At 38.4% G+C, this 22,962-nt stretch overlaps 2 protein-coding genes across 2 annotated transcripts in view; both read left to right on the top strand.

Annotated features, from left to right (window-relative positions):
- LOC127451480 (uncharacterized) overlaps positions 1 to 22,716 on the top strand; it is a 28,445-nt gene extending 5,729 nt beyond the window's left edge. The window contains exons 7-22 of the mRNA XM_051716212.1: positions 1,990 to 2,174; positions 2,833 to 2,974; positions 3,059 to 3,243; positions 3,842 to 4,078; positions 5,795 to 5,863; positions 8,998 to 9,139; positions 9,224 to 9,359; positions 9,982 to 10,363; positions 11,121 to 11,283; positions 18,732 to 18,881; positions 18,981 to 19,141; positions 19,224 to 19,403; positions 19,787 to 19,928; positions 20,031 to 20,215; positions 20,348 to 20,489; positions 22,226 to 22,716. Of these exons, the coding sequence (XP_051572172.1) occupies positions 1,990 to 2,174; positions 2,833 to 2,974; positions 3,059 to 3,243; positions 3,842 to 4,078; positions 5,795 to 5,863; positions 8,998 to 9,139; positions 9,224 to 9,359; positions 9,982 to 10,363; positions 11,121 to 11,283; positions 18,732 to 18,881; positions 18,981 to 19,141; positions 19,224 to 19,403; positions 19,787 to 19,928; positions 20,031 to 20,215; positions 20,348 to 20,489; positions 22,226 to 22,428 (2,804 nt within the window). The 3' untranslated portion in view covers positions 22,429 to 22,716. The remainder of the gene's footprint in view (positions 1 to 1,989; positions 2,175 to 2,832; positions 2,975 to 3,058; positions 3,244 to 3,841; positions 4,079 to 5,794; positions 5,864 to 8,997; positions 9,140 to 9,223; positions 9,360 to 9,981; positions 10,364 to 11,120; positions 11,284 to 18,731; positions 18,882 to 18,980; positions 19,142 to 19,223; positions 19,404 to 19,786; positions 19,929 to 20,030; positions 20,216 to 20,347; positions 20,490 to 22,225) is intronic.
- Positions 3,851 to 9,585, top strand: LOC127452017 (cytochrome P450 2K6-like). Its single transcript, XM_051717142.1, has 3 exons — positions 3,851 to 4,078; positions 8,998 to 9,139; positions 9,224 to 9,585. Exons 1-3 carry the CDS (start codon positions 3,866 to 3,868, stop codon positions 9,409 to 9,411), a joined length of 543 nt encoding a protein of 180 aa, XP_051573102.1. The 5' UTR covers positions 3,851 to 3,865; the 3' UTR covers positions 9,412 to 9,585.
- Positions 22,717 to 22,962: the final 246 nt, after the last annotated feature.

The following is a 22,962-nucleotide window of genomic DNA, read 5'->3' as shown; positions in this document are numbered from 1 at the left end:
CAGCTGAGCAGGCTTATTAAGTGGAGGCTGTATTGTGATTGGATGGGATGCCTGATAGAGTTAATCCCGAGATCTTCCTGCTAGAATGATGCTTACGCTTACATTTCTATCAGAAAATACTCGATTATTGAGATTAATACAAAAGTAGAAATACTTATATCATTTGGCTTAAGCCATGTCCTAAACTTCAGCACTCGGATACTTGCTTGAACCCTCAGATCCTGCCGGAAGCGATGATGGTAGGGGAGCAGGGCTTACCCCAAAAGAAAAAAGAAACTAATGTAGAGCCAATGCCCCCAAAGGAAAATACAAAACCAATAAATTAAACTCAGGATGACAACCAGGACTTCTGAAGGTGAGGGGCAAATATGAAAGAATAAGAAATATAAATGAATGATGCAAATATTAGACTGTACAGTACTGTGCAAAAGTCTTAGGCACATAAGATGTTTCACATAAACATTTATCTTAAGATAGTTATGTATATCTTCAGCTTTAGTGTGTCAACAGGAGATATACATTTTAGACTCCCAAACATTATTTTGTAAATAGAATAGATTAGTATAGAAGAACAGGGAACTCTACAACAGATAGCATGGCCGCCACAGACCCCCTACTGAACATCGAGTCGGTCTGGGATTAAATGAAGAGATTGAAATGAATGAATCAATTGAGACAGCCTAAACAGATAGAAGAACTGTGGCAAATTCTCCAAGCAGCTTGGAACATCCTATCTGCCAACAACCAAGAAAAACTGTGTTCAGGAGTACCTAGGAGAATTGGTGCAGTTTTGAAGGCAAAGGTGGTCACATCAAATATTGATTTAGCTTTTTTTTATGTTTACTGGAATTTGCATGACATTAATTGATAAATTAAAACAATTTATGGCATTATTTTTGGCAACATTTTTCGCCAATGCCTAAAACTTTTGCACAGTACTGTATATGACTGTACAAATATGCTACTATTGTTCCATACCCTACAGAAGGGTAGGCTAGCTTGAATGGGTGAGCCTTGTGTGTGCAATATCTTTGCAGAAGGGTAAACAATGCTTGTGATTGAGCCCTTGCTTTGTGATTTAACCTTTGCGAAAAGGCCGGGCATGGTTTGTGCAATACCCCTGCAAAAGGACAATCAGCATTTGTGTTGAGCCCTAAGATAAGGGTGATGTCATTTGTGCAATACACCGGCAGAAGGCAAACAATGTTTTGAGATTGAGCCCTACAATAAGGGTGACATTGCTTGTGCAAAACCCTGCAAAAGGACAAACAACATTTTCATTTGAGCCCTATGATAAGGGCAATGTTGTTTGTGCAATGCCCTTGCAAGAATAACAGCATTTTGCGTTTGAGCCCTACGATAAGGGTGAGCATTGTGATAAGGGCGAGCATTGTTTGTGCAATACCCCTGCAAAGATAAACAATGCTTTGCCATGTGAAGGGAGATAGATATGACACAGCTGCAATGCTTGGAGATCACATTTGTACTGCTTAGAATATGTACTAAGCCGATAGCAGAAAACGCTCCACAGTTGCAGCACCTGGACAGCACCCATGCGCTGCTTAAGAGATGTACTGAGCTGATAGCAGAAATACGCCACAGTTGCTGCACCTGGACAGGGGTTTTAAAAGCACTTGAGGATGTGCTCTTTTGTGAATACAGTCACAAAAAAATGTTATGTCTTCAATAATTCAGTGGTCCGGAGTCAGTTATTCTGCTTTTACCACGACTACCACATGTAAATTCAGTATGTTTATCTCAAGACATTGTCAGGTTTTCATCTCTACAACACTCTTGATTGTAGAACTGCTTCATTATGCCACCGTTTTGTTAATTTGAACCTTTATAGTAATCTGTAAAGAAAGAAACAAAGTGGTATGAAACTGTAATGAGTTCCTTTCTACAAAGTTAATCAACACTTTTGGAATGTGTGTCAGCCAATCAGAACCAAGATTTTAGTAATGCCATATGGTCTTGCTTTTGCAAAAGACAAGGTCCAAGAGGAGATTGACAGAGTGATTGGTGTACGTCAGCCAGTGGTAGAGGACAGGAAGAACTTGCCTTACACAGATGCTGTGATCCATGAAACTCAGAGACTGGCCAGCATAGCCCCCATAAGTGTGCCCCGTAAGACCACCTGTGATGTTCATCTGAATGGATACCTCATCAAGAAGGTCAGGCTAAGATGAGATGTTAGAGCACAAAATATTCATGGGTAATTTCTGTTGAAGTACCAAGAAATAGTTCAGAATCTTACGTAGTTCTTTTTCATTTTATATAATAACTGTAATTTTTTAAATAATTGTATTCTATATCGAGGTTGCTAATTAAAAGTAAGAAAATTTGTGAAATAAAGTAAAAAAAAACAAAAAAAAAACACTTTTTTAAAAGATTGAAAAATGGAATTTCCACTGTAGAGTAAGGGGTGAATTCACTAAACAGTTGTGCCACTTTTGTGTGTATTATTTCAGCGCAAAAACCTGTGCCTTATTCACTAACTCCCCACAATCTAGTTTAAGAAGTTGTGTTTAGAGCTGAAGTAGCAGTGTGTCTTGAGTCATTGTCATTCATTTCCATGCAAAGTCGCAATCACCTCAACCTTTCTATGTAAATTAGGCTCATTATTGATTGCACTTCATTCCCAAAACGCATGCTATTAGGTGCAATTCATTCTTAGTGAATTCCCCTCCCAGACTTTTGCACCCCTCTATATATGTATGGAGAGGACATGAAATTATACTGCATAGCAGGAATAACTCTCTTGATTATGTGTTCACACCATGAGTCAACAATTATTTACAAGAGCATTTATTGTGTTCTGATCTATTGCAGGATACCAGCATCATCCCGCTATTGATAACTGTATTGAGAGATGAAAATGAGTGGGAAACACCCAATACCTTCAACCCAGGACACTTCCTAAATAAGCAGGGCCAGTTTGTAAAAAAGGATGCTTTCATGCCCTTCTCTGCAGGTGCAGTGCAATTTGAAAATATTACTTCTTTTATTACTACAGAGATAACTTATGTTCATTTTTAATTTTCCCCCTGCCTTTCAGGACGCAGGGTGTGTCTTGGAGAGGGTTTGGCCAGGATGGAGCTCTTCCTGTTCTTCGCCTCCCTTCTTCAGGTTTTCCGCTTCACTCCTCCACCTGGAGTGTCTGAAGATGAGCTCGACCTCACACCATCTGTGGGGTTCACGCTCAATCCGTCCCCACACAAACTGTGTGCAGTGAAACGCTCCTAATCCCAAATATGCTTTAGAATTGTTCTACTCGATTCGATATCTTTTTTCCTCACTTATATATCATATTCAGCTTTTTAAGTGATGGTTCCTTTAACTGCAAGGAAATTATTTTAAAACCAATTGTCATAAATAACCAGAAAAATCAATAAAGAATCTTGTTCACACACATCTTGTTTGCTTGATTCATGTTGAACAGCTGGCATGTGGTTGTTCCTTTAGTCTAGATGGATGGATGGATGGATGATAGATAGATAGATAGATAGATAGATAGATAGATAGATAGATAGATAGATAGATAGATAGACAGACAGATAGATGTGAATAAAAACACGTTATGTTTTCAATAATTCAGTGGTCCAGAGTCAGTTATTCTGCTTTTACCACGACTACCACATGTAAATACAGTATGTTTTATCTCAAGACATTGTCAGGTTTTCATCTCTACAACACTCTTGATTGTAGAACTGCTTCATTATGCCACCGTTTTGTTAATTTGAACCTTTATAGTAATCTGTAAAGAAAGAAACAAAGTGGTATGAAACTGTAATGAGTTCCTTTCTACAAAGTTAATCAACACTTTTGGAATGTGTGTCAGCCAATCAGAACCAAGATTTTAGTAATGCTGTACGGTCTTGCTTTTGCAAAAGACAAGGTCCAAGAGGAGATTGACAGAGTGATTGGTGTACGTCAGCCAGTGGTGGAGGACAGGAAGAACTTGCCTTACACAGATGCTGTGATCCATGAAACTCAGAGACTGGCCAGCATAGCCCCCATAAGTGTGCCCCGTAAGACCACCTGTGATGTTCATCTGAATGGATACCTCATCAAGAAGGTCAGGCTAAGATGAGATGTTAGAGCACAAAATATTCATGGGTAATTTCTGTTGAAATACCAAGAAATAGTTCAGAATTTTACGTAGTTCTTTTTCATTTTATATAATAACTGTAATTTTTTAAATAATTGTATTCTATATCTAGGTTGCTAATTAAAAGTAAAAAAATTTGTGAAATAAAGTTAAAAAAAAAAACAAACAAACAAAAAAAAAAACACTTTTTTAAAAGATTGAAAAATGGAATTTCCACTGTAGAGTAAGGGGTGAATTCACTAAACAGTTGTGCCACTTTTGTGTGTATTATTTCAGTGCAAAAACCTGTGTCTTATTCACTAACTCCCCACAATCTAGTTTAAGAAGTTGTGTTTAGAGCTGAAGTAGCAGTGTGTCTTGAGTCATTGTCATTCATTTCCACGCAAAGTCGCAATCACCTCCACCTTTCTATGTAAATTAGGCTCATTATTGATTGCACTTCATTCCCAAAACGCACGCTATTACCGCCCGAGGAAAGCAGGCGGTAAACTGAATTTAATTTCAAAGAGATGTTTGTTTCAGGGATTAAAAACTAATTGTTTTTCAATTTGGTTCTTTCTGAGCAGAAACTGTATTAATATTGTATTTATATACTACATGTGTGGGGTAGTCAAGTGCACTTTCAACATGTTAAAGACATGATTCAGGTGTCTGGATCACAGCAGTGGAGTGATGCTGTACAGTTCAGATCGCAGTGGTCTACTGCATCCTCTGCTATTAAGCGCTCAGAACAGGCCTGCAAGATCGGAATTGTGGCGTTAAAATGTTCAGTTCATTTTGTTGGCGGATTTGCGAATGTTGCATAATTCTTTTTGTGAATCTGCACTCTTAAAAATTGCTGTTAATTTACTTCAAAATATCAACAGTATAATCCTGTTATTTTTAAATGCAGTACATTACTGTTAATTTTGGTTGGTTAAATGACTAAGACGTAATATTACAGTATTTTACAGTATTGATTGCTCAAAGGAAAGAAAACAGTACTTTACAGTATTTTTTGCATTGTATTTTGGGAACACAAGACTACAGTGAGCCCACACGTGTTTAAGGGGTGATTTTTTCACCCATCTTCATCTTCTGAATTAATAGGTGAGTACCCTTTTGCTTTGCTTTTTAGCATAGCCATAAAACATTACATTTATGTTCAACTCATTTTGTGCTGTGATAATGATTTTGGTAGCCTACCTGCCATCAGATCCCAATATCAACTAAATAAGCTGTTTGTAACGTTATATTTCTGTCTTTAAGCCCAAGATCTTTGTTTCTTTTACTAAAATTGTTTTCTTTAAGTGATTTGTTGTCAGATTGAATAATGCACTGGATTTGGTTTAAGTTGTTAATTTGCATGTCAGATTTGAGATTGGATTCTGAGCTGACACACAAAACAGTGCAGAAACACCTCACTTAAGCGGTCAGTGTGGTCAGATAACGTTAACAACTTTAACGTTCAGATCTGGGCTGCAAATCGCAAAAGCATTGTAAGCTTAAATAGGTTGTAGAAACCATTGGTGACAATACTTTCTACAATCTACTTACGACGAAGTATACAACGCTTTTGGGAAACGCAGCTGTACAGCTGATAATGTTACATTTTATGCAGGGATGCATGATATTCCTTCTCTTTTAATCTGAAAACATTGGTGATACTGGAATTGTATCTAACTTTTTAAACACTTGTTTCAGTGGGAAACCAAGTGTAACTGTGACACCGAGTGCAGCTGGATTTCTGAAACGGATCTTCCATATTACAGGGTGAGATTCATAAAAACGTAACTTCTTTTTATTCTGCGAAGTGCAGCCTTCAAACAACGTTGCAAATTTGATTTAAATAATGTTCCATTGTTGTCTCTGTAGCGCGCTGAAATGACAGGCATCTTCGTTTGTGTTCTGATGATGACAGAAAATCATACACATCTGGCATGGCATTAAGGTGAGTAAATGATGATTGAATTTTTATATTTGGGTGATCTATTCCTTTAAGAAAGCTCTCCTGACACTAATTATGAATACACACATTTGTTTTTCAGGCGTTTCATCGGGATAAATCCTGAGAGAGGCACCAAGGCTGGACGAGGCAAAGTCCTGTCAAAGCATACGGGGAAAGTCGCCCAGAAAAAAATGACATCAGTCAACCCTCGTGTCTCCAGTCTACTAAAGAAACTAATGGACTTTGAGTGGGACTTTATATAAGTCAGTGAACCCAGTCATTCACACACAAACACTCACATACGAACACTATCTCACACACACACACTCAACACACACAAACTCACACAAACACTCTCTCACACACACACACAAACACTCAACACACACAAACTCACACAAACACTCTCTCTCTCTCTCTCTTTCTCTCTCTCACACACACACACACACACTCAACACACACAAACTCACACAAACACTCTCTCTCTCTCTCTCTTTCTCTCTCTCACACACACACACACACACTCAACACACACAAACTCACACAAACACTCTCTCACACGCACACTCAATACACACAAACTCACACAAACACTCTCTCACACACACTCACACACACACACAAACACTCAACACACACAAACTCACACAAACACTCTCTCACTCACACTCACACTCACACTCAACACACACAAACTCACACAAACACTCTCTCTCTCTCACACACACACACACACACACACACACTCAACACACACAAACTCACACAAACACTCTCTCTCTCTCTCTCTCTCTCACACACACACACATACACACACACTCAACACACACAAACTCACACAAACACTCTCTCACACGCACACTCAATACACACAAACTCACACAAACACTCTCTCTCACACACACACACACACACACACACTCAAAACACACAAACTCACACAAACACTCTCTCACACACACTCACACACACACACAAACACTCAACACACACAAACTCACACAAACACTCTCTCTCTCTCTCTCTCACACACACACACACACACACACACACACTCAACACACACAAACTCACACAAACACTCTCTCACATGCACACTCAATACACACAAACTCACACAAACACTCTCTCTCACACACACACACACACACACACACACTCAAAACACACAAACTCACACAAACACTCTCTCTCTCACACACACACACACACACAAACACACAAACTCACACAAACACTCTCTCTCTCTCTCTCTCTCTCTCTCTCTCTCTCTCTCACACACACACACACACACTCAACACACACAAACTCACACAAACACTCTCTCACACGCACACTCAATACACACAAACTCACACAAACACTCTCTCACACACACACACACACACACAAACACTCAACACACACAAACTCACACAAACACTCTCTCACTCACACTCACACTCACACTCAACACACACAAACTCACACAAACACTCTCTCTCACACACACACACTCAACACACACAAACTCACACAAACACTCTCTCTCTCTCCATCACACACACACACACACACACACACACTCAACACACACAAACTCACACAAACACACACAAACAGTCTCACACACACACACTCAACACACACAAACTCACACAAACACTCTCTCTCACACACACACACACACACACACACACACTCAACACACACAAACTCACACAAACACTCTCTCTCACACACACACACTCAACACACACAAACTCACACAAACACTCTCTCTCTCTCCATCACACACACACACACACACACACTCAACACACACAAACTCACACAAACACACACAAACAGTCTCACACACACACACTCAACACACACAAACTCACACAAACACTCTCTCTCACACACACACACACACACACACACACTCAATACACACAAACTCACACAAACACTCACACACAAACACATGCACACACAAACTCACACAAACACTTTCTCAGACACTCACACACACACACACACACACACAAACTCACATAAACACTTTCTCAGACACTCACACACACTGTTTTAGTCATTCATTCAGCCACTTTCTCAGTTATTTACTGAGTGTTTGTGTCCAGAGTTCAGTGTTTGGACAGACAGAGATTTGTTATTATTTGTTATAATATGTATTTATTATTTATATGGCTGAAATGTAAGTTTATTTACCCAAATCAGCTTTGGGCTTTGTTTTACCAATTGCCTTATAATTTTGTTTTGCAAGAATGGGGTTTTGCAAATAAAGAGAGACATTTTGAAAAGACACTTTGAAGCTGTATTATTTGTCTCTATTTCAAAGGCTACATTTATACACTATTAAAACATGGCATTTTTATTGCAAGACTAAGGAATAATTTATTAAATCACAAGGTTTAGAAAAAAAAGTAAACACATTGTAGTCCTTTTTGCTAGCAGTCCATTACTCAATAGCTTATACAGTAGCATGCAGTGTATTTTTACTGTAGTTTACAGTAAAATCCTGCAAATATACCTCTTGTGAAAAAGTGCAAATAAACAGTAATTAACTGCTAATACTTTTGTCTGTATTTTACTGTAAAGGTAGTAAAATAACAGCTTTATTCTGTATTTGCAAAAACAGTAGCAAACTAAAAAATTCAACTACAGCAAGATACTGTTAATTTTACAGTAACTTGCTGGCAACTCTGCTGCCAGATCTTTACTGTTTTTTTACGAGAAAATTTTTAACAGTGTGGCACTAAACCAGTGCAGACAGCACGTGGAAATAAACGGCGTTGTTAACAGGTGCAATTCATTCTTAGTGAATTCCCCTCCCAGACTTTTGCACCCCTCTATATATGTATGGAGAGGACATGAAATTATACTGCATAGCAGGAATAACTCTCTTGATTATGTGTTCACACCATGAGTCAATAATTATTTACAAGAGTATTTATTGTGTTCTGATCTATTGCAGGATACCAGCATCATCCCGCTATTGATAACTGTATTGAGAGATGAAAATGAGTGGGAAACACCCAATACCTTCAACCCAGGACACTTCCTAAATAAGCAGGGCCAGTTTGTAAAAAAGGATGCTTTCATGCCCTTCTCTGCAGGTGCAGTGCAATTTGAAAATATTACTTCTTTTATTACTACAGAGATAACTTATGTTCATTTTTAATTTTCTCCCTGCCTTTCAGGACGCAGGGTGTGTCTTGGAGAGGGTTTGGCCAGGATGGAGCTCTTCCTGTTCTTCGCCTCCCTTCTTCAGGTTTTCCGCTTCACTCCTCCACCTGGAGTGTCTGAAGATGAGCTCGACCTCACACCATCTGTGGGGTTCACGCTCAATCCGTCCCCACACAAATTGTGTGCAGTGAAACGCTCCTAATCCCAAATATGCTTTAGAATTGTTCTACTCGATTCGATATCTTTTTTCCTCACTTATATATTACATTCAACTTTTTAAGTGATGGTTCCTTTAACTGCAAGGAAATTATTTTAAAACCAATTGTCATAAATAACCAGAAAAATCAATAAAGAATCTTGTTCACACACATCTTGTTTGCTTGATTCATGTTGAACAGCTGGCATGTGGTTGTTCCTTTAGTCTAGATGGATGGATGGATGGATGGATGATAGATGGATGGATAGATAGATAGATAGATAGATAGATAGATAGATAGATAGATAGATAGGAACTCAATTGTGAGTCAATTCAAAACAAGAATCCCTTTGAATTGGAACACTGTTCACATGTATTGTATTCCTTGACTAGCGGGACCATTTTTGACTTGGTGTGTTTCGCAGTCCTGGTCTTGAAGGACCCTTAGCACAGAATATTTTAGTTGTTTCCCCTATAAAAAGACACACTTTTCATGGCTTAGCGTCTCTAAAATAAGTTCTCCATAAAATCAAGTGTGTTAGATACAAGAGAAGTCCAAGATCTGGGGTCCTCCAGGATTGAGAAACATTGCTCTAGTCTGAACGCTTCAGCTGTTGTGTTGTGTTGTGTTGTGAAATGTGTTCAGCCCTCTTGGCTCCTCCCTTCATTTTTAAAGAATGAATCATTTCCTGATGTGAAAGTACTTTATTTTAGAAGATGCACTGTTGTTGGGGAGATCTTATTTACTATGGCTTTAGTGGAAACACTTCTCACATATGCGTCTACCTTAGTGGGTGCCTTACTTGTTGCTGTGTTGTTGCTTTTGGTTATTAATCTGTTCTCCAATGACTTCAGCTCTCCTGAAGAGGGAAAAGAACCTCCAGGACCCAAACCACTGCCACTGCTGGGAAACCTGCACCAACTGGACCTGAAAAGACTTCATGTGAGCCTCTCTGAAGTGAGTTTTTCTTTGTTGCTTTCAAAGCAGACAAAACATTCAGGGTCCTGGTGCTTGTGTTTTCAATGAAACGTCACCTATTTATAGTTATTAAATGGAAATATGCTGAATTCTTTAAAACCGAGCCAGCATTGCCACAGGCGTAGTTTCATTGCTCTTTCAGAGAAAAGAAGACAGCAAATAGACATTTGTGAGGATTTGTAATGAAATTTACAAATAGAAATAGACCAAAATACCTTTAACCTGATTTCTGGGACTTATTAACCAGTCCAGAAAGTACAGCTGAGGTGCCAGCTGTTACTAAATGTCAAAGATCACGTTTTCTTGGCCTACAAATCAGTGACCATTGGGTCAATCATTTAAGACACACACACACACACACACACACACACAAAAGTTAAAACGCTTGGCTATAGGAAAACATTGCTTTGTTTGTAAACCAACTGCCCAATACAGCAACATTGGCTCAACCAATGGAATAAGTTTTGGTCAAATGATTGCAGAATAAAGTTGTTCTGAGAGGCTCAATAATGTTCTGTTACATTCAAATAATAATAATAATAATAATAATAAAAAAAGCTATACAGTCAAGAAGATTTGGTATAAACCTGTGTCTTAACATAAACATTTACATGTCTGTTCAGCTTTCCAAATGTTTTACCTGTTCTTGTTCAACTTACTAATTATGCCATGTTACCGATTCAACTCTGTATTACATTGTAACAAACATTAAATGCATGTGGGTCTCGTTTCACAGTTGTCCAAGAAATATGGGTCTGTTTTCCAAGTGCATTTTGGACCCAAAAAGGTTGTGGTTCTGTCCGGATACAAGACAGTAAAACACGCACTTGTGAACCAGGCTGAAGAATTTGGGGAAAGAGATATTACCCCTGTGTTCAAAGACATCAATAAAGGGCATGGTAAATCATCCACTATCACTAATATGTCACTGCATGCTTTTGACCGACTGCTACTGGATGCTTGAGGTTAATCAGTGCACATTTGATTGTCGGTTGCCTTTGTTGAGGGCAAATTGCTGTGCTGTTGATTTCTGTGGAACTTGCAAACATGAGCACAAACCAAAACTATTCAAGTATCCAGTTATATGCTTTGTTAAACCACATGCCATTAGAATTTCCCCCTCCAAGACTGTTTTTCTTTTGTTCTAAGTGAATAAATATATCGATGAAAGAAACATTAATAACAAGGAACTGACACCTGGAATGTTAAATATTAAATTGTTGGAACATAAAGTGTACCATAAAGGGGTTAAGATAATACATAGGTTAGAACTGGAAAGAAAGACAAAGCTCTCAACTTAAGATCTAAAATTAAGTTATTTAATATATGGGTGTTTCTTCACTTTTTTTCTGAAAGTCATGAAAATTCCCACCACAGTGTCATTTCCAGCACATCTCAGCTTCTGTGTTGTGTTTAATAGAATTATGTGATGGAAATGACACTTTAAATGTTTTTTAAATAATCTTGCTGAGGCTAATTTCTTACCAAGATAGCAAACTGACATAGAATCAACGTAGAATCGATGTCTCTTGCAGCATCCAAACGACAACCCAGTCTCATGAAAATTCATACATATTTTACAAGTTGGCTATTTCGTATGATTTCATACGAGTTCATTTGTATGAATTTGTACGATTTCTTCATGTACAAATGCACAGATGTCTAATGCGGAAGTAAATGCGAATTTCGTGCACGAGTCGTTAAGGACATTATAATTATGAATATTAATATTTTGCCCTTACCCAAACCTCTTATCTAAACTTAACCAATCAGTAGAGTGTGTAAACATGATAGGAAGCTGTTGTGTGTGACAGAAGCAAGTACTTGACACGTATTAGATGGAAACGATGTCCAGTGACGTCATTGGCATACGAAAAGTCGTACGAAAGTTGTACGGATTCATCCGAGTGCAATCGTACGATATCATACGAATTAGCCAAGTTTAGATACTAAATTTAAATTTCATACGACATTTTGTATGAACCCTTACAATTTCGCCGTGAGAGTGTGTAGGAAACTATGTTGATCTCCGACGTTGATTGCACATCTTTTTGCTCATCGAAGTCACGTTGAATCTACGTCATTCATGCCATTGAAAACTAACATAAAATCGATCTAATTGGTTAGCTTACCTGCCGTTGAAACGATGTTGATTTCAGTTTGGTGAAACGACGTCATACAATCAATATATTTTCTACTTTTGTTTTGAAAATCCCAAATACTTAAAAATGTATCAATCAGACTATATATGTACTCTTTATTAAACACACAGCACATTCAGTTACTCATTGTTTTATTTATACAAAATATACATTTACAAATACAAATTTCTTTGGAGTTAATTTTTTCTACAGTAAATAGTCTTAATAACTTAACCCAGCTCTCCGTGCCCACCCCAATCTCTCGGACAGATAGGCAGCAGCTAGTAAGACTGGGGAAACTCACATCCGGGACCCTCACTATTAACACTGGTGCTCCTCAGGGATGCGTTCTCTCTCCACTGCTCTTCTCCTTGTACACGAATGACTGCACTGTAAAAGTCCCCACTGTCAAGTTCCTGCAGTTTGCAGATGACACCATGGTCATTGGCCTCATCCGTGACGGTGATGAGTCTGCATGCAGATGGGAGCTTGTTCAGCTGGCTGTCTGGTGCAGTCACAACAACCTTGAGCTGAACACGCTCAAAACAGTGGAGATGATAGTGGACTTCAGGAGAAATCCCCCCGTACTCCCCCCTCACCATTCTGAACAGTACTGTGGCAGCAGTGGAGTCATTCAGGTTCCTAGGCTCTACCATATCACAGGACCTGAAGTGGGACACTCACATTGACTCCATTGTGAAAAAGGCCCAGCAGAGGTTGTACTTCCTTTGCCAGCTCAACCTGCCACAGGAGCTGCTGACACAGTTTTACTCAGCCATCATTGAGTCTGTCCTGTGTACATCTATAACTCTCTGGTTTGTTTCAGCCACCAAATCAAACAGAAGGAAACTGCAATGGACAGTCAATACTGCTGAGAGGATTATAGGTGCCCCCCTGCCCACCCTCCAAGATCTGTACGTCTCCAGAGTGAGGAAACGTGCAGGTAGAATCACTCTGGACCCCACACACCCTGCCCACTCCCTATTTGAACTGTTCCCCTCTGGCCGGCGCTACAGAGCACTGAGCGCCAGGACATCCAGGCACAAGAACAGTTTTTACTCTCAGGCCATTTACCACATGAACAATTAAACTGCCTTCAGGACTCCCCCATAGTGCAATAATGTAAATAAATATCTCATGTACACATGTACATTCACATATTTCATTTAATAACTGTACATACCCCCTACACTGCCTATATATTACCACTTGCACATGTACATACGCCATTCTATGTTATATGTCCTAGTATATACTCATACCTAATATTCTGTGTCTCACTGTAATATTCTGTGTGCACTTGTTTCTACTATCACCCAAAAAAAAATATGTACGTGAGAACACTTGGCATTAAAGTTAATTCTAATTCTGATTCTTCTAATACTTAACAGTATATATATATATATATATATATATATATATATATATATATATATGCATTTATCGCGAACCCCTCCAGTTGTCCCAGTTTGAGACTTTCAAAATCTGGTCACCCTATAGAAAACACGCAAGCCTTGTTTGGGACTTCAATTATGACACATTTAAACCTTTACTGGAATGACTGTTCATTGTGTTGCCAATGCATGATGCTAAAACAAAGAGAACAGAAACAATAGAATATCCAGTAATATATTCTGACTTTCTCTCTCTCTCTCTCTCTCTCTCTCTCTCATTCTCTCTATCTCTCACACACACACACACACACACACACACACACACACACACACACTCAGTCTTTTCATAATTATTATTTTACAAACTATACATTTGGGTGTCCAGCTACGCGACCCACATTGCACAAATGCCTGTTTTCCCCATTCTATATGTATCACTTAATATAAAAACTAAAACTAAAATAAAAACTAAATGTAATGAAAAACCAAAGAACTAACAAACAAAGCGAAAACTAAACTAAATTGGAGTGAAAAATGTAAAACGAAATAGAAATAAAAATAAAAACTAAATTTAAAATGTAAAACTATTATAGCCTTGGTGCAGAAAATGCCTCAAGGTTTATCCCTAAAATGAAATAGTCTTTGAGAAGGTAATAGCAGTTTTTACGTCTGTTCACCTTGTGTATTACTGACAGTATGGCGCACGCGGCACCACTGCAGGCTCGCGTGCACATCGAAGGACATTCGCGAGCGGAAGACAGATAAATTAATGAACTAAAGTTAAAGTTTAGAAAATATGAGTGAAATTGATCATGTTGAAGTTGACCATCTACAACAGCTGAAATGAGTCCAGCATGGTGAATTATCTAAATTTACCTCAGTCTGCCTCACGGAAGACTGGGTGCGCAAATAGGGCACAAATAAAGGCACAATATTAATTTATATCAGTAAGGCTTTTAAAGTATGTTCATCACTTCCCACTTCAGTTTCATGTGAGATATACTGTATATTTTCACTAAGGGCACCGATCTATCTCAGTTCAATTTGTCTGCCTAGGGATATTCTTGAAAGTTACAAGTGTGTCTTAAAGGAATATTCCGGGTTCAATACAAGTTAAGCTAGGTCGACAGCATTTGTGGCATAATGTCAATTGATTACCAAAAAAATTAATTTCATCTCGCACTCCTTTTCTTTTATAAAAGTAAAAATCGAGGTTACAGTGAGGGACTTACAATGAAAGTGAATGGGGCGAATTCTTGAAGGGTTTAAACAGAAAATTGAAGCTTATAATTTTATAAAAGCATTTACATGATTTCTTCTGTTAAAACATGTGGATTATTTGAGCTGTAAAGTTGTTTAAATTGTAATTTTTACCGTCATTTTAGGGTTTTAGGGTTTGTTGACATTACACTGTCATGGCAACGAAGTTGTAAAATTAGCTATAACTTTACACAGAAAAACTTAGTAAGTGATTTTATCACTCTAAAATCATGTTAACACACATATTGTTTATGTCTTGAGGCTATACTTTTGAAACAGTTACCCTGCATCCAAAACCACGTTCTGTCACAGTATGTGCTACTGTATTTGATGAAGGATGCACTTATCTGCTGGCAAAACAGTACATTATTTTAGGTATGCATGCGAGTAGTATGAATAGATTTCGGACATACAGTGGTGTGAAAAAGTGTTTGCCCCCTTCCTGATTTCTTATTTTTTTGCATGTTTGTCACACTTAAATGTTTCAGATCATCAAACAAGTTTAAATATTAGTCAAAGATAACACAAGTAAACACAAAATGCAGTTTTTAAATGAAGGTTGTTATTATTAAGGGAAAACAAAATCCAAACCTACATGGCCCTGTGTGAAAAAGTGTTTGCCCGACCTGTTAAAACATAACTTAACTGTGGTTTATCACACCTGAGTTCAATTTCTCTAGCCACACCCAGGCCTGATTACTGCCACACCTGTTCTCAATCAAGAAATCACTTAAATAGGACCTGCCTGACAAAGTGAAGTAGACCAAAAGATCTTCAAAAGCTAGACATCATGCTGAGATCCAAAGAAATTCAGGAACAAATGAGAAAGTAATTGAGATCTATCAGTCTGGAAAAATTTCTAAAGCTTTGGGACTCCAGAGAACCACAGTGAGAGCCATTATCCACAAATGGTGAAAACATGGAACAGTGGTGAACCTTCCCAGGAGTGGCCGGCCAACCAAAATTACCCCAAGAGCGCAGCGACGACTCATCCAAGAGGTCACAAAAGACCCCACAACAACATCCAAAGAACTGCAGGCCTCACTTGCCTCAGTTAAGGTCAGTGTTCATGACTCCACCATAAGAAAGAGACTGGGCAAAAATGGCCTGCATGGCAGAGTTCCAAGACGAAAACCACTGCTGAGCAAAAAGAACATTAAGGCTCGTCTCATTTTTGCCAGAAAACATCTTGATGATCCCCAAGACTTTTGGGAAAATACTCTGTGGACTGACGAGACAAAAGTTGAACTTTTTGGAAGGTGTGCGTCCCATTACATCTGGCGTAAAAGTAACACCGCATTTCAGAAAAGAACATCATACCAACAGTAAAATATGGTGGTGGTAGTGTGATGGTCTGGGGCTGTTTTGCTGCTTCAGGACCTGGAAGACTTGCTGTGATAAATGGAACCATGAATTCTGCTGTCTACCAAAAAATCCTGAAGGAGAATGTCCGGCCATCTGTTCGTGACCTCAAGCTGAAGGGAACTTGGGTTCTGCAGCAGGACAATGATCCAAAACACACCAGCAAGTCCACCTCTGAATGGCTGAAGAAAAACAAAATGAAGACTTTGGAGTGGTCTAGTCAAAGTCCTGACCTGAATCCTATTGAGATGCTGTGGCATGACCTTAAAAAGGCAGTTCATGCCTTATATATATATATATATATATATATATATATATATATATATATATATAGTCTATTGTGTATTCTATATATACTTTATCTTTTCAATATTTATCTATTTTGTATTCAATTTTAATCATTTTTTTTAAAAGTCTTGTTGCTGTAATTGTTGTGTACTGGAAGCTCCTGTCACCAAGACAAATTCCTTGTATGTGTAAGCATACTTGGCAATAAAGCTCATTCTGATTCTGATTCTGATTCTGATTCTGATAATCCTTTAACAAGCACAGAAATGGCACTATCATTTTAACAAGCAATGAGCTTCTCACAGGCTTGCGCAGGTGCCCCGGTTTATTAACGAGAGAGAAGTCTCTCTTTTTTTAGCTCATCCATGCAAGTTGTGATTAAAATTTATATTTCGTTTTACTTTTATACTGATTGTAAAGAACAGGAAGGATATTAAGACACATTATTCAGTGAAAGTGGATTGCGGGATCTCATCTTTGATGGACACACATTACACGGAAGAAATGTTCTGTTTTAATCTCAAGCACTTTACAACAAAAAAGGAGATTTTCCAGGTATTCAAGTACTTACATTTCTAAAAGCTAACTTTAATAACTTCAAGGGCCTTGTGCAAACCCTGTAAACATTGTAGAAAAAAGCGCAGTAGGGGTCAAATCAAGCGATAGAGAGATTACGATGTTTGTTGCAAATTTCAAATATCGAATTTTGCCTCAATATGGTTTGTCATTTTTTGGTTCACGATATATAAACATCCAGCTAACAAGATAAGTTAAAAACTACTGAACCATAGTTGACTTGTAAAAGTTAACAATCCCATTTTTTTTAACAATCCAAATTTTACCTCTGTCTGTGGGTTTTAAGATGCCTCAAAAATTTGGACATTGTTGATAAAGCATCTGTAATTTTTTAACCACAGGTTCTACATGTTGCAATCCTTTTGTTGCCTTCAATATTGTATTCTTTATATCCAAATGATATTATCTTTGGTATCATTTTGACTGTTTCATCCTTGAATGTGCAATCTTCAAACTTGGTCCTACTCTCGTGGAAGCTGATTGGTTGAATGAGGAGCATGGAAATGCAAATTTTAAAATCAAATAAATTGTTTATTAGGTAAAATGAATTGTTGATTTACTGCACATTTTTAAATGTACAACTTTGATTTTTGGTTTTAGAATGTATCTAGTCTTTCCAAGTCAGAGGGCTCAAGTCCTAGTCAAGTCGCAAATCATTGTTGTCAAAGTCTAAGTCGAGTCGCCAGTCTTCTTTGATTATGTCAAATTTGTGACTCGAGTCCAAGTCATGCGACTCGAGTCCACAATCCTGCCTTCATATAACAAAAATCAAAACATTTAAATCTGGGTCATGAAATTGCCCAAAGTTGAAGAGACACCCATATCTTAAAGGTATAAAAGAGAGACTGCATATCAAAATGAGGTTACCCTTTATTTTACAGTGTCCTTGTTACAGTGTTATTACACAAGTAAGTACTGAGTAACATTCATTAATAACATGTACTTACTAAGGGTTTAGGGTTAGTTGATTGTGATTATGCATAATTTACTGTTATTACTGTTATTACATTCCGTTTGGAAATGCAAGATAAATTATAGATCAATCTCCATCCTCTTAACCCTTACGAAAATCGAAAGTTCATGGTTCATGGAGTTCACTGATAATTTTCACATGCAAATGAGCTTTGCGGCAAACTTGCAGCAAATTGTCCATTGTTGCCAAAGGTTTGCCTGAGGTTTACCACTACTGGTGAAGAGCGAATCAAAAACTAATTTGCATGTGAAAATAACGAGTGGCAAATTTGAAGCAAGTTTGCGGCTAGTTTGCGGTTTTTGTAAGGGAAGTGATTTTTATGCAAACCTTAAAGAAACAATGTTGCCCTGCAGGAATAGTCTTTGCTAATGGTGACAGCTGGAAGACCATGAGAAGGTTCGCTCTCTCAACTCTTCGAGACTTTGGAATGGGCAAGAAGCTGAGCGAAGAGAAAATCATAGAGGAGACACGTTATCTGCGGGAAGTATTTGAGAAGTTCCAAGGTAGTGCGACCACTTGTGTGTACGGCATACTTTTGTTTTATAAATTAGATTGCCAGGCATGTTTTCACAATCAGTTCTCTGTTTGCGTATTTCTTGCAGGAAATCCATTTGACACAACACAACCGATAAATTACGCAGTCTCCAACATCATCTCAGCTATTGTTTATGGGAAACGATTTGAATATGATGACCCAAAGTTTAAGAATGTCATTGACAGGGCAAATATGAACCTCCGTATCATTGGTTCCGCTGTGATACAGGTACATTCATCTTGGTTTTGCTTTGTTTATGCCAGTTTCCCACGTGATGCATTGTAAAGTTGGTGTGTGGATCCACCTGCAGGTCTACAACATGTGTCCAATGCTTGGGCCCTGGCTGAATTCATGGAAAGTGCTGATAAAAAATTTGGAAAGCAACAGGAGAGAAATGCAGGAGCTGGTGAACCACTTACGGGAGACGTTGAACCCCCTTGACTGCAGAGGATTAATTGACTCATTCCTCATACGCAAACAAAGCATAGAAGTAGTGCATTTCACAAATTTCGTTTTATCCCTATAGAAGCTATTTACAGCAACGGCTGAAAGTGAAATTTATCTAACTGACTTATTACTATTTCTATACATGACTATAAGTATCAACCAAAAGTATGTGGACACCCCCTTGTTATGAACATGTTTGGCTAGGCCCCTTAATTCCAGTGAAGAAAAATTTTGTGTCTGAATAGGAGCAAATCCCTGTAACCATGTTAACAATTCCCAGAAGAGTGGAAGCTGTTAGGGAGGACCAACTCCTTATAAATGCCAATGGTCTTGAAATTACATGCTGAGCAAGCACATATGGTGTGTTGTTTGTGTGTATATCTAAATGTTCCAATGTACTGAGTTTTTTTTTTTTTTTTTTGGCAGGATTCTGGAGAAAATGCTTCACACTTCCATGATCAGAACCTTCTTTTCTCTGCGTCAAATCTGTTTGTTGCTGGTACAGATACAACAGGCACAACTCTGCGCTGGGGTCTGTTGCTCATGGCCAAATACCCTTATATACAAGGTCATTAAGAGGTCCAAACTGTTCACTTTATCTATTTTTTCGCTTATAAACACTCTTTCAGCAGTTTTATGTGCTTTATCTGGGTGATATTTTGGGTCTTAGATCGGGTTCACGAAGAGATCGACAGAGTTCTTGCTGGGTGTGAACCAGTTACAGAGGACAGGAAGAAATTGCCTTACACAGACGCTGTGATCCATGAAATCCAGAGACTGGCCGACATATTACCAATGAATCTTCCGCATTCGACCAGCTGTGATGTTCACTTCAATGGATACTTCATCAAGAAGGTTGGTTCTTCTTGTGCTATTGTCAGTAGTTCTTTACTAGGTGTTTTCCAGTTTATCAGCTCTAACTATTAGTTTGCAGTAACAGAAGGCATCTAAACTGCTAATATGCCAATGATTTCTTCTGAAATCTAGGGGACGTGTGTTCTACCGCTGTTGACCACTGTGTTGAAGGATGAGAATGAGTGGGAGACGCCCAACACCTTCAACCCTGCACACTTTCTAGACGAGAATGGTCAGATGATCAAACGAGATGCCTTCATGCCCTTTTCCGCAGGTAGCATGAATTTCTGTTGACATTTCATTGAACATGATTTGAATGGCTTGATGGTATTGCAGCATTTGTAACCACAGATTAAGCCTGATAGGGAATAGAGATACATGAACATAAAAACAAGGTCAAATGAGGATTGTTAGAATATTATAATCTCTCTCTCTCATTCTATCTCTTGTCAGTCTTCAGAAAGGAATTCTAGTGTACTACTTACTGCATTCTGTCTAGTATATACTAATGTTTTTATAAGTATCGGTACTTCTGTACCACTGTGAAGTGTGCAGCACATGTAGACTATATATTTATATAAATAAATCACAGCATTTGCACTTTAACGATCACACTGGGCCATGTAGTGAACTGATTATCCAAAGGAGTGTGTTCAATACTACATTACCATATTAGCATATTTTTGCTGTGGTATTGAAATTGGTATCGAGAACTGTGAAATTTCACTGGTAACGGTACCGACTGCTGAAATTTTGGTATCATGACAACACTACTGAATACTGCATATTATTTTTTACAAATAGCCTTGTATTTAAAATAGTACTCAGTTACTAACGTTACAAATAGTAATATGCTAAATTGATGTTATGTGACCTTTGCTATGTTGCACATTCAGGAGCCAAAACATACTTTACGCAATTATGTGAACACTGACACATCTCGATTTCACATGTCATTGCATTCTGAAATGTGTCAGCGCAATTCATAACCCAATGCAAAGGGGCACTTTAGCGAGATTTGTGTGAACTGTCCACAGCTACAGTGAGTTTTCTCAAGTCAACAACTGTCAGAGCAACATTTCAAAGAGAATATTGCTGAGAAATTAAGATAAAGTCAATATATTTATAGCAATTTACCTATATAATGCATCATCTAGTTTAATGGCACAGACATTTGAAGGTAACTCTATCGCCCCCTTGAATACTAAGGTTTGTTCCCACCATGGTAAAGCAAGAATACACATTAAGCATTGTAACCGGATCTATGGTTCAGGGTATGAGGAAGTGGAAGACGGCGGAATTCCGACTCAGGAAAGTCTTCTATTCAAACAAAACATGTTCGCTCAACAGCGACAACGAAGAACCTCACACCCATGGAAATTAAATTATTCTATATATAAGGGAACGACAACGGCCAACACATGAGCAGCTTGTCAGCTGGGCTCTTTCTCGCTCTACTGCCGCTGTCTCCTCTCCTTAAAAGCCCCTGTCACTCCTCACTGAAACACTAGACAGGTGTTAAGCACAGGTGGAAATCATTCACCACTCATCTCCCCCACTTCCCTCTCCACAGCACGGTGCTCGGCCACTCCCCCGCCTCCACAAGCATATTCAACTGGACTGCGCGTTGGCAATGTGGTGGGCAAGCGATTGCTTCTGCGTTCACGTACTTGCGTAGAGGACGTTTCAGCCTTAATTCAGCGAGTGAATTAATTAAATGTGAAATAAAATTATTTTGTACTCATAATCCAATTTTGTTTAAAAACAACTTCAACTTTGTCAATCCAATCCAATAATGAGTCAAGAAAGAGACTTTAAAAAGTCAGTTTGCAATGCAGGATACAGTATCCCATGCACTATGCTCTGTTGTATATTGCATATTTTGGCAAATGTAGTACATGATCCAGGTATTCCATGCAAAGAAAATAGGCACACTTTGCAACAATACTGTACAAAAATAGTATTTAGAGTAGTATGCCATTTCAAACATGCTCTTTCTCTCTCTTTCAGGGCGCAGGGTGTGTCTTGGAGAGGGTTTGGCCAGGATGGAGCTCTTCCTGTTCTTCACCTCCCTCCTTCAAAACTTCCGCTTCACTCCTCCACCTGGAGTGTCTGAAGATGAGCTCGACCTCACACCAGTCGCGGGCCTTATCTTTAACCCATCCCCACACAAACTGTGTGCAGTCAGTAGGGCAGAAAGGCAGCACAACTGATCCATCACTCAACTGGGAAGCTGATCAAAATATAACTGAACTTGTATTATTTCAAATAATACAGATTTTCATTTCAACTAGACCACAGCAATTTTTTTAGATTAAACAGGTCGAATGTTTTTGAAAATTAAAGCCTCAGTCCTGTAATATTATATTATCACATTGCCTTAACTTATAGGGTGATTTAGGATATTTTATGTATATTCTGTGCTTGTATATATTGTATGTATATGCATAGAAATGTATATATTTCTATTACAATCAAATAAAATGTTGTTCTACATCAGAGCCGTTGAATTTTTATTTTGATGGAATCACGCTGATTAACTACTCCAGTGTTAGAGACTGGGAGGAAAGAAAGAAAAATCTTTCGCTCCTTTGCACTGCAAGCAAAACATCCCTCAATTACATGTGACAGTTTTGCCATCTGCTGGTCAGTCAGAACTGACAGAAATACTAACAATATTTGACTCACTAACACTGTGAAATATAAGTGCAAAGGTTCCTAAAACAGGGTTCCCACGTGTCCTGGAA

This window comes from Myxocyprinus asiaticus, chromosome 14 (assembly GCF_019703515.2).
Source record: "Myxocyprinus asiaticus isolate MX2 ecotype Aquarium Trade chromosome 14, UBuf_Myxa_2, whole genome shotgun sequence".
In the NCBI taxonomy this organism is placed as follows: Eukaryota; Metazoa; Chordata; class Actinopteri; order Cypriniformes; family Catostomidae; genus Myxocyprinus; species Myxocyprinus asiaticus.
Note: the sequence above shows the minus strand (reverse complement) of the source record. Positions and strands in the feature narration are given on the sequence as shown.